Raw genomic sequence first — 12,853 nt, 5'->3', positions numbered from 1 at the left:
TGAAAAAAACTGTGACTTATAGTTGGAAAAATACGGTACACGTTTGTGTACTTATGGACTAAGTGCATCATATAAAAATAGTATTTTTGGTTTTTATTCTAATTAGGGTCCAATAAGCCCAAATAGAAAAGAGAAATTAAAAAAAAGCATGTAAACAAACAGCGTGGGCCTTAAGAGGTTAATGATGAATATGTTCTCCATACTAAAGTGTTTCCAAAATATATTTTCCCAAAAATATACTGATGGAGATGTTCCGAAATAATTCAGAAAAAGGCAAGACCAATCACTTTGCAAACCTAATTCCACTTATATGTGCAAGTAAGCTGCATATGAATGGGTTTTTCATAGAAAAAAAGAACTCCTGCTGATTGGGATAAACCAGCAGGAGCTTTCAGCCATCTCCGAAGTCTTAATCAAGCTTTTTTTTTTTTAAGAATTGACTGGTTTTTAAGAACTGACTCGTGAGAACGAGGCCCAATGTTGGCGCCGTTGCATACTGACCTTTGATTGTTGACTCATGTGCTTTCCGTCCTCATGCTGCGAATGGATTTCAGGTCCCCAAAGTCGAAGAGAGCAAAAAATGGAAGGTGTGGCCGGTCAACAGAAACACGCTCACGCATCCTGGCTTTGTGTCGTGATGTCTGTGTGCCTTCGTTGTCGTCTCTTAGTGCTTCCAAATGAAATCAGTAACCTCATGATTTAATAAGTGGAAGGAACTCTGACTGCAAATTTGTCCTTGCTGCCTTGCGTTTGCGCTGGCTGCTGCTCTAGTCAAAATTATTGGCAGATGGGCTTCAGCAGCGTTTAGAGGTCACGCACCTGCTGTGTCGTTACACTGTGCAAACAAATACAGGTGGTGTTTTTTGTGACACCATTTTGGTCTTTTAAAAACGACCAAAAGCTGTTAAATCACATCGGACCCCATTCAGCAACCGTTCTTAAGAACAAATGTTGTTCTCAGGCCTACTTACGGAGTTTTAAAGGAGATTTTTGTATTCACCAATGTTTTCTTAGCTGGGATTTGATCGTAGGTAAGAACAAAATCTACGAGTGCTCCAGGGCACTCTTAGGGTGGCCTAGTTGTTCTTAAGTGTGACAAGTTCCCCTACTTCTATTGTCTGTTAGATTAATATCATAGATAGATATATAGATAGATAGATAGATAGATAGATAGATAGATAGATAGATAGATAGATAGATAGATAGATAGATAGAGATAAGACATACAGACATATAGCAAAATCAGTAATATATAGACATTTCAAAATAAAGTGTGCATGAAGGCGTACACACACTGCAAGATGGCAAGATGCCGCAGATCGTGCCCTGGGGAGGGAGCGCATATTTCACGACCATGTACGAAAATGCCGAATATTTATTTGAACGCTTTAAGCTACAGAGAGCTGTCCCCCCTTTCTTAAACTTACGTTTGAACTTTATGTATTTCCCCCGCGGGATAATAGGAACTTCTCGTCTGTAGTCTGTTTGCGTTTTCTACGTGTGTCTGATGTTCGGCTTTTCCGACGGAATTGTGCCCTTATATGGGGAGTTAAGGGTGTTTACCTATGCAAATTAATAGATATAAGACAGACAAACATATAGCAAAATCAGCAATATATAGACATTTCAAAATAAAGTGTGCATGCAGGCGTACACACACACACACACTGCAAGATGGCAAGATGCCGCCGATCGTGCCCGTGGGAGGGAGCGCATATTTCATGATCATGTACGAAAATGCCAAATATTTATTTGAACGCTTTAAGCTACAGAGAGCTGTCCCCCCTTTCTTAAACTTACGTTTTAACTTTATGTATTTTCCCCGCGGGATAATAGGAATTTCTCATCTGTAGTCTGTTTGCGTTTTCTACGTGTGTCTGATGTTCGGCTTTTCCGACGGAATTGTGCCCTTAAATGGGGGGTTAAGGGTGTTTACCTATGCAAATTACTGAATTAAGGGTGTTCACATATGCATATTGGGAAAATAAGGGCGTGTTTATATGGAAATTATAATAGACACACACGCGCTAACATTTGGCATTCAGCAACTTAAGAACAGCAGGTGGGAACAATTTGGCCGTTTAAGAACGCGTCATGAATTTAAATGGACTCCTCTTAGGAAATCACTTAGGAAGAAAAATAAGAGGAAAGCTTAGGAACTTATTGTTAAAGAAAAGTTAGAAACTTATTGCTGAATGGGGGCCCATTGTCCTTAGTAAAGGAAAGTGTAAACTGTCTAAATTGATGGGAAGTCAGAGCCTTTCTAAAGAGCTAAATAAAGTGTTTATGCCATGAGGTTTGCCCTGGTTCCAGGGTTGTAACAGATCCAAATCGACAAGACCTGCATCATCATTAATGGATGCCTCACTTTGATTGGTGTTTGCATATTTCAGTGTATTACATCATAAATGAACCTTTCAAGTTGTATCCCTTTTAAAGCCACTACTTGATGTGTGATTACCGTCTGTCTACATCTCTTCACAGGATGACTACATCCCCTACCCACGGATAGAAGATGTGAGTCACCTGCGGCTACAGAGTAGTGCACACTCACCAGATGATTTATCTTCACTGTTGATCTTTTTCTTGGGCTTCTATCCCCCCCCCCACCCCCCCGCTCTCGTCTCCAAGGTCCTGGAGAAAGGTGGACCGTACCCCCAAGTTATCTTGCCACAGTTCGGTGGCTACTGGATCGAGGACGGGGAGGCAACAGCTGGGACGCCGTCCTCTTCAGAGTCCAGTTTCTTTGAAGAAGACGAGGACGGAGGAGAGGGAATGAGCCCCGGTGAGGGACACGGCTACCGTCTGGAGTGCAACAGCACCGCCCGGGCTTACCGCAAACACTTCCTGGGCAAGGTATGCGGTTATGTAATATAGCTGAAATTAAGCGTGAAATGCGCGCTGTTATTTCTGAAAAATGCGACTTCTTGCAGGAGCACATGAACTACTACTGCACAGGCAGCAGCATAGGGAACCTCATCATGTCCCTGAAACACGAGGAGGTGGAGGGTCAAGAGTTCTTACGGATCATGCTCAGGTACACGCTTGACATGTGTGACATGTAGTATGTGGAGTGCACTATGCATATGTGGAGTGCACTATGCATTATGCATGTCTTTAAGGTGGGACATGTCAGTATAATCCATATAATTGTCTTGGCAGACTTAAAAAGTTGCGCTAATGCCATACAAGCAATGTATCTGTAGACCAGGGGTCACCAACACGGTGCCCGTAAGGACCAGATGAGTCACCCGCTGGCCTGTTCTAAAAATAGCTCAAATAGCAGCACTTACCAGTGAGCTGCCTCTATTTTCTTAATTGTATTTATTTACTAGCAAGCTCGTCTCACTTTGCTCGACATTTTTAATAATAAGAGAGACAAAACTGAAATAGAATTTGAAAATCCAAGAAAATATTTTAAAGACTTGGTCTTCACTTGTTTAAATAAATTCATTTATTTTTTTACTTTGCTTCTTATAACTTTCAGATAGACAATTTTAGAGAAAAAATACAACCTTGAAAATTATTTTAGGATTTTTAAACCTTTTTACCTTTTAAATTCCTTCCTCTTCTTTCCTGACAATTTAAATCAATGTTCAAGTAAATTTATTTTTCTTATTGCAAAGAATATTAAATAAATTTTAATTTAATTCCTCATTTTAACTACAGTTTTTTCGACAAAAAATATTTGTGAAATATTTCTTCAAACTTATTATGATTAAAATGAAAAAAATATATGTTCTGGCAAATCTATAAAATCTAGAGAATCAAATTTAAATCTTATTTCAAAGTCTTTTGAATTTCTTTTAAAATTTTTGCTCTGGAAAATCTAGAAGAAATAATGATTTGTCTTTATTAGAAATATAGCTTGGTCCAATTTGTTATGTATTCTAACAAAGGGCAGATTGGATTTTAACCTATTTAAAACATGTCATTAAAAATATATATTCATTGTGAGAAATCATTAAGATGATCAGTGTTTCCACAAAGATAAATATCATTAATTATTAATAATAACATATAGTTAAAGGTAAATTGAGCAAATTGACTATTTCTAGCAATTTATTTAAGTGTGTATCAAACTGGTACCCCTTCGCATTAATCAGTACCCAAGTAGGTTTCAAAAAGGTTGGTGACCCCTGCTGTAGACCATCTCAATAGTCTCACTATTATACAGTATTTCTTCCTTTGTTTTGCAATTTGTTATGTATATATGTAATTATGTTGTTGTTGTTGTTTTTTTAACTATCTAAGATTCTTCCTAAATAAAGAAAAATTGCAGAGTGGTCTTTAGGTTACTTAATTAAGTGGTGACTACAATGAAATTACACTCTTTTTTTTTTCTGACTGAAAAGGAAATACTTTACCTGTTAATGTATTTCCTATAGACCAAGGGTGTTCCAATCCGATATTGATCTTGGTCCAATATCAGCATCAGTTTATATTCCATTCATCCATTTCCTACCGCTTATTCCCTTTGGGGTTCACGGGGGGCACTGGAGCCTATCCCAGCTGCATTCGGGCGGAAGGCGGTGTACACCCTGGACAAGTCACTATCTCATCTCAGGACCAACACAGATAGACAGACAACATTCACACTCACATTCACACACTAGGGCCAATTTAGTGTTGCCAATCAACCTATCCCCAGGTGCATGTCTTTAGAAGTGGGAGGAAGCCGGAGTACCCGGAGGGAACCTACGCAGTCACGGGGAGAACATGCAAACTCCACACAGAAAGATCCTGAGCCCGGGTTTGAACTCAGGACTAGTCAGGACCTTTGTATTATGAGGCAGGGGCACTAACCCTTCTTCCACCACGCTGCCCCCAGTTTATATTGGCCTACATCAAAAATCTCTTATACATTTGTAAAAAAGTCTCTTTAAATGAGGAATTTTGCATTCTAAAACATCACATTTGTCAATATAAACAGGCATAAATAATGAAAGTTGCATATTACAGATACAAAGTATCTGCATACCAGAAAGTTAAAGTCCCAACGATTGTCACACGCACACACACTAGGTGTGGTGAAATTATCCTCTGCATTTGACCCATCCCTATGTTCACCCCCTGCGAGGTGAGGGGAGCAGTGAGCAGCAGCGGGGGCCGCGCTCGGTAAATATTTGGTGATTCAACCCCCAATTCCAACCCTTGATGATGAGTGCCAAGCAGGGAGGCATTTTTTTTATAGTCTTTGGTATGACTCGGCCGGGGTTTGAACTCATGACCTGTAAGTCTCAGGACGGTCACTCTAACCAGCAGGTTACTGAGTTGGTTAAAAAGTATCCAGTTACAAACGTGTCTGTATCATTCAACATACTAAATCACAAGTTTAACTGTGGGCCATAATCCACCATCTCCTTCATATTAAGCAAATGATGTGAATCACAGCGTATTAATTATCTATCCATGTGAACTTTGTTGATGTCTATTTTATTTGTTTATAGTGTGGCAGATTGGGACAGGAGGTGAAATGTGTTGGAAATTGTTCTGACAGGAAAAGGGGGTGGGATTCCTTAGATTCAGGCTCAAAAATATAAGGTTCTGGATCATCATTAGTCCCAAAGTAGTATTTGTTGTCTCTCACAATGTTTGCTTTGAGTCGTAGTGTTGTTGTTGAAGGAAAATGGGGAAGTTGTATGGCATATCTGTGTTATGTGTTCGGTGTAAACAGGCTCCGGCTAATTTACTACATACGTTTTAGCTCACTTGGTCTATGGTCACTGGCGAAAGGATTGAACCAAATCCTCAAAGCGAACTTTTTGGTTTAGCACCTCAGCCATCGACCCTTAGCAAATCCAAAAAGAATCTTGTAGCAATCGCTACTTTCCTGGCTAGGAGACTCAGTGTGTTAAATTGGAAGGCAACAGCGTCTCCCTGCCACACCCAGATTAAAGAAGTTCTGTATTTTCTCCTGAATCCGAAACTCGGATTCAGGAGGAACAGTGTGGTTTTCGTCCTAGTCGTATAGCTGTGGACCAGCTCTATACTCTCCGCAGGGTCCTTGAGGGTGCATGGGAGTTTGCCCAACCAGTCCACATGTGCTTCGTGGACTTGGAGAAGGCATTCGACCGTGTCCCTCGGGAAGTCCTGTGGGGAGTGCTCAGAGAGTATGGGGTATCGGACTGACTTATTGTGGCGGTCCGCTCCCTGTATGATCAGTGCCAGAGCTTGGTCCGCATTGCCGGCAGTAAGTCGAACACATTTCCAGTGAGGGTTGGACTCCGCCAAGGCTGTCCTTTGTCACCGATTCTGTTCATAACTTTTATGGACAGAATTTCTAGGCGCAGTCAAGGCGTTGAGGGGTTCCGGTTTAGTGACCGCAGGATTAGGTCTCTGCTTTTTGCAGATGATGTGGTCCTGATGGCTTCATCTGACCGGGATCTTCAGCTCTCACTGGATCGGTTCGCAGCCGAGTGTGAAGCGACCGGAATGAGAATCAGCACCTCCAAGTCCGAGTCCATGGTTCTCGCCCGGAAAAGGGTGGAATGCCATCTCCGGGTTGGGGAGGAAACCCTGCCCCAAGTGGAGGAGTTCAAGTACCTAGGAGTCTTGTTCACGAGTGGGGGAAGAGTGGATCGTGAGATCGACAGGCGGATCGGTGCTGCGTCTTCAGCAATGCGGACGTTGTATCGATCCGTTGTGGTGAAGAAGGAGCTGAGCCGGAAGGCAAAGCTCTCAATTTACCGGTCGATCTACGTTCCCATCCTCACCTATGGTCATGAGCTTTGGGTCATGACCGAAAGGATAAGATCACGGGTACAAGCGGCCGAAATGAGTTTCCTCCGCCGTGTGGCGGGGCTCTCCCTTAGAGATAGGGTGAAAAGCTCTGCCATCCGGGAGGAGATCAAAGTAAAGCCGCTGCTCCTTCACATCGAGAGGAGCCAGATGAGGTGGTTCGGGCATCTGGTCAGGATGCCACCCGAACGCCTCCCTAGGGAGGTGTTTAGGGCACGTCCAACCGGTAGGAGGCCACGGGGAAGACCCAGGACACGTTGGGAAGACTATGTCTCCCGGCTGGCCTGGGAACGCCTCGGGATCCCCCGGGAAGAGCTAGACGAAGTGGCTGGGGAGAGGGAAGTCTGGGTTTCCCTGCTTAGGCTGTTGCCCCCGTGACCCAACCTCGGATAAGCGGAAGAAGATGGATGGATGGATGGATGTATTTTCTCAAAACTTGAGGTTTGGCTGACATTGAACGGTTGTTTTGTGAAGTTTCAGGAAATGGGAGGTGCTTTTGTACGATACGTAGGAGAAACTGATCTCCAAATTAACCCTGATTGAATCACAATTGAAATGTGGGTGGTTGATGAGACTTTTGTGGGCCTGTGGGTTGCTATATCTCTCTTAAGGCTTTCAGGAATGCAGCTGTATGTGGTTTTATGTTGACTTCTGTCTGTGGTGTCTTACGTGATTTATTATTATTATAACTATTATTATCATTATCATAATTATTCCTTCCATCCATCCATTTTCTATTGCTTGTCCCTTTTGGGGTAGCAGGGCCAACACAGATAGACCGACAACATTCACACTCACATTAATTATTGTTATTATTTTTTTTTTATGATAAATATTATTTTTGTATTTTAAAACGGCACATTTGATGTATGTTTGTAAAATTGTTCCAAGCATGTGTCTAAAAAACAATAATCAAATGTATATAAAAAAAAAAGGCAAACGTGATGCATAAGTGAAATTGATACGACACTATATGCCAAAAATGAGCAAAATATGTAAATCCATCCATTTTCTACCGCTTGTCCCTTTTGGGGTTGCGGGGAGTGCTGGAGCCTATCTCAGCTGCATTCTGTCGGAAGGCGGCGTACACCCTGGACATGTAAATATTACATGTTATTATTATAAAGTGCCTGTTACTGCAATACATGTAGACTTACAGCTTGTAAATAAAAACGATAATGGATGTTTGTAGATGTTTATTACAGCGCTTTATCAGCGGAATAGAACAAATCCAATCATTTCTATTGTTAGCTGACTTTTGCTAGCCTTTATTTATAATTCAGAATACATATAAAATTGATAAAAACATATGTGTTCTTGGGCTTCACGGTGGCAGAAGGGTTAGTGCGTCTGCCTCACAATACAAAGGTCCTGCAGTCCTGGGTTCAAATCCAGGCTCGGGATCTTTCTGTGTGGAGTTTGCATGTTCTCCCCGTGAATGCGTGGGTTCCCTCCGGGTACTCCGGCTTCCTCCCACTTCCAAAGACATGCATCTGGGGATAGGTTGATTAGCGACACTAAATTGGCCCTAGTGTGTGAATGTTGTCTGTCTATCTGTGTTGGCCCTGCGATGAGGTGGCGACCTGTCCAGGGTGTACCCTGCCTTCCGCCCGATTGTAGCTGAGATAGCCACCAGCGCCCCCCGCGACCCCGAAAGGGAATAAGCGGTAGAAAATGAATGGATGGATGGATATGTGTTCTTTTCTCACATAAAGATTGTGAATGATGGATTAATTTTCGAAAAGAAGAAGAGCAATTTTACTTTTAAATAAGCTCTGCTTCTTACTACTAATTTTCAGACATGTTAAAATGTGAAATTGTAAACAGATTACAGAACTGTGTGCATGTTATACAACTGTATGCATGTTCAAAATAAACTAATACCAATAACAACAACAAAAATACATGAATTATGGCCACGAGAACAAATTACCACCCCACTTTAACTTAGTATAATTAGTACATTCCTTTACAATAAATAGGTCAGTGTTTTTCATACCTCACTTTGCTCTATGTTTTAATTCACCCAAATCAAGCCTTTTTTGCAACATCACACACTACAAAATAATAAAAGTATGAATAATTTGTGCTCATATTGGTATCAGCCCATACTCAAGATTCCGATATCAGTATCGTATCATAATTGAAATAGTTGTGACATGAAAAAGTGTTTCTAACTCGTGCACGAATGTGTAACATTTATTTCAAGATTCTGTACATACTATATATTCGGTGCTCAATAGTTTTTTCTCTCATCTTTCTGTTGCAGGTCACGGATCAAAACAATTCACGATAGGATATCCTTAGCCGGCATCAACCAGCTGCCCAGTGTACATCAGATTGCGAAAGTAAGATACATAAAAGCCATCCCTCTATACACCAGCGCCATTTATCATACTTACATACTGTCCATACATCAAAGTGAAAGCCGATGTGCTTTATGATGTCTTATGTTGCAGCTTCTGTGTGAAGATGCCACAGGACTGAAGTTCAGCCCGGTTCTTTACCCTCGAGTAAGTTCACTGCAAAGTCACAAAATCCAGATCCCATGAGTCAGCCGTCAATGTACTGTAAACCAGGGGTGTCCAAAGTTTTCCCACTAAGTGTGTATATATATTAGGGCTGCGAATCTTTGGGTGTCCCACGATTCGTTTTAATATTGATTCTTGGGGTCACGATTCGATAATATATCGATTTTTTTTTATTCGATTCTCGATTCAAAAACGATATTTTTCCGATTCAAAACGATTCTGTATTCATTCAATACATAAGATTTCAGCAGGATCTACCCCAGTCTGCTGACATGCAAGCAGAATAGTAGATTGTTTTAAAAAAGCTTTTATAATTGTAAAGGACAATGTTTTATCAACTGATTGCAATAATGAAAATTTGTTTTAACTATTAAACGAACCAAAAATATGACTTATTTTATCTTTGTGTAAACATTGGACACAGTGTGTTGTCAAGCTAATGAGATTCGATGCAAGTGTAAGCCACTGTGACACTATTGTTCTTTTATTTTTTATTTTTTATTTTTTATAAATGTCTAATGATAATGTCAATGAGGGATTTTTGATCACTGCTAGGCTGAAATTATAACTAATATTGATACTGTTGTTGATAATATTCATTTTTGTTTCACTACTTTTGGTTTGTTCTGTGTCGTTTTTGTGTCGTCTCTCAATTGCTCTGTTTATTGCAGTTCTGAGTGTTGCTGGGTCAGCTTTGGTTTTGGAATTGGATTGCATTGTTATGGTATTGCTGTGTAGTGGTTTGTTGGATTGATAAAAAATAAATAATAAAAAAAAATAAAAAAATCAATTTAAAGAAAAAAAGAGAATCGATTCTGAATCGCACAACGTATTCGATTCGTATTCGAATCGATTTTTTCCCACACCCCTAATATATATATATATATATATATATATATATATATATATATATATATGTATGTATGTAATGTATCTATATAATATATATATTTATATATATATATGTGTGTAGATATAATATATATACATATGTGTGTAAAATAAAAAATATGTATGTCTGTATGTATATATGTGTATGTATATATATATATATATATATTTGTGTGTATATATATATATATGTATACATCTATGCATGTATATATATACATTAAAATAAATGTGTGTATACATTTTATACATAAATTGATATTTTTATTTTTTTTCTTTACCCCTCAAAAAAATATATATTTTCTCTCCCCTCAAGTTTGGTCCCAGGGACCCGGAAGTGTCTGTCGAAAAATTGTTAAAAATAAGTGACGTGTACTTTTTTTAGTTCAACACTTTCTGTCGCCAATTTCTGTCAATATAGTTAATTTTTTGAATTGTTTATGTTTTATACCCTTCTTGTCAAAACTTTATGGCAAAAACACAAAATAAGCATTATTTTCCCCAAAAAAGATTTTCGGAGTAGAATATTCAATGTGAAGTAATTGGAGCCTCAAATAGGTCAATAATTCACAACACCATTGATTTATATTCATTATTATTTTTTGAAACAATGGCAGTTTAAAAAAAAATCCTGCTAAAATGTGCCACTCATAAGTGTTGAAAATTTGTCAAACATCATTATTATTTTTATTATTATTACTATTTCCGCTTAACTCTCCAGTTCACCTTAAGATAAGTTTTTATTATTTTTGTCCTTTTTTTCATATATCAAACGTACAAAATATAGATGTTCCTCAAAAAATATTTAAAAAAAGAAAATTTGCTGTAAAAAGATTAGAGCTTTGAATAGGTCAATAATTCACCTAACATTGATTTTGAATCATTATATTTTTGGAGCAATGACAGTTTTTAAGAAGGAAAAAAACAGCCTGCTTGGCAGCTTTGTGTTATCATTCACAACATTGCAACGTTTTCTCGCTAAAGTACACCTGTTTTCCACTTTTTTTTAATAGTGTTCATATTTTGTGCTGCGGGCCATTAAAACATCAGCTGCAGGCTGCAAATGGCCCCCGGGCCACACTATGGCCATCCATGCTGTAAATTATATATGTTTCATACTTGCACTTTATTTATCATGTCATGATTGGAATGCTTAAATATTATAATTTAGAGTCTCCATCCATCCATCCATTTTCTACCGCTTATTCCCTTTTTGGGGTCGCGGGGGGCGCTGGCGCCTATCTCAGTTACAATCGGGCGGAAGGCGGGGTACACCCTGGACAAGTCGCCACCTCATCGCAGGGCCAACACAGATAGACAGACAACATTCACACTCACATTCACACACTAGGGCCAATTTAGTGTTGCCAATCAACCTATCCCCAGGTGCATATCTTTGGAAGTGGGAGGAAGCCGGAGTACCCGGAGGGAACCCACGCATTCACGGGGAGAACATGCAAACTCCACACAGAAAGATCCCGAGCCTGGATTTGAACCCAAGACTGCAGGACCTTCGTATTGTGAGGCAGACGCACTAACCCCTCTGCCACCGTGAAGCCTTAATTTACAGTCTCCATTTACTAAATTATCCGTCTGATTTCCACCTCTCACTAAATCCAGCCCCGTCATTAACTTTTCAATTATTTCCGATTTGACATACATCACAGATATTTTGTATTATATCCCTCATAAACCTTCTACCTGGCTAACACTCTGCCAATCTCAATAGCTATGTGCACATGGACACATTTAATCGTATTAAAAGCCTTACCGGAATAAAAAGGCTTCATGTAAACACCCCATTCGGGATATTCGGACCCGATCACACACGCTCGGATCAAAATTTCATTCTGATTTATGCCGAATGTCATTCGGATTGCAGCGCATTAAAACACATCTTCAGAAATTCGGGTTGTAATTATACTTACTGAGCATGTCTTTGATGTCAGCTATACTTTGATGACAGAGGTAGAATTAAATATAAAAATCTCGCAATGAAGCGATTGTCTTGCTGTTGTCTCCCCCCATTCAAAATGTACAGAAGTAGAGGTATTTACAGTATTGTTGTGTTCGTTGCTTTAAAACGAATGTAGCAAAAACAAAATTATGTTTTGGAGTGTCATGTGTCGATGTAGCAATAAAAGAAGGGATGCGGTTGTCGTCTCAACAAACGGTTTTAGTCACGACATTACAGCTACTCCAAGTGCGAACTGTTAGCCTCAAACACAGGGAATGTTGAAACATGAAGACGTGCGGCCACTTATACATATCGCAACATAAATGGCGCAGAACGGCTACATTTCAAAAAGAGAGGTGAAACAAAAGTAGTGAACAGAAGCAAATGTGGGTAACCACATTTGCAGTCCTCTCCAAGGTTTCTCATAGTCATTCTCATTGACGCCCTACTGGGTTGTGAGTTTTTCCTTTCCCTTATGTGGGCGCTGAACCGTGGATGTCTTTGGGGCTTGTGCAGCCCTTTGAGACACTTGTGATTTAGGGCCATATACATAAACATTGATTGATTGATTGATAAATGGTACAGAACAGCTACATTTCAAAAAGTGAGGTGAAACAAAAGTAGTGAATAGAAGGAAATATTTTTAACTATATACCGTGATAACGTCGGACAAGCAAAAATTACTGTTTTTTGTTGCTTTAAAACAAGACAAGCAAAAACAAAATTGTTTTGG

The 12,853-nt window shown here is 39.6% G+C and overlaps 1 protein-coding gene across 15 annotated transcripts in view; it reads left to right on the top strand.

The window, feature by feature from the left end:
• LOC133564596 (rap1 GTPase-activating protein 2-like) overlaps positions 1–12,853 on the top strand; it is a 314,916-nt gene that overhangs the window by 272,293 nt on the left and 29,770 nt on the right. For 9 of the 15 annotated variants that reach the window (XM_061919002.1, XM_061919001.1, XM_061918997.1 and 6 more), the window contains 6 exons: positions 555–587; positions 2,485–2,517; positions 2,632–2,856; positions 2,934–3,037; positions 9,011–9,089; positions 9,201–9,254. In XM_061919002.1, coding sequence (XP_061774986.1) covers positions 555–587; positions 2,485–2,517; positions 2,632–2,856; positions 2,934–3,037; positions 9,011–9,089; positions 9,201–9,254 — 528 coding nt within the window. The remainder of the gene's footprint in view (positions 1–554; positions 588–2,484; positions 2,518–2,631; positions 2,857–2,933; positions 3,038–9,010; positions 9,090–9,200; positions 9,255–12,853) is intronic. The other 6 variants (XM_061918999.1, XM_061919007.1, XM_061919000.1 and 3 more) reach the window with 1 other exon arrangement.

Source organism: Nerophis ophidion, linkage group LG13 (genome assembly GCF_033978795.1).
Source record: "Nerophis ophidion isolate RoL-2023_Sa linkage group LG13, RoL_Noph_v1.0, whole genome shotgun sequence".
NCBI lineage: Eukaryota > Metazoa > Chordata > Actinopteri > Syngnathiformes > Syngnathidae > Nerophis > Nerophis ophidion.
This window is presented reverse-complemented; position numbering and strand designations above follow the sequence as displayed.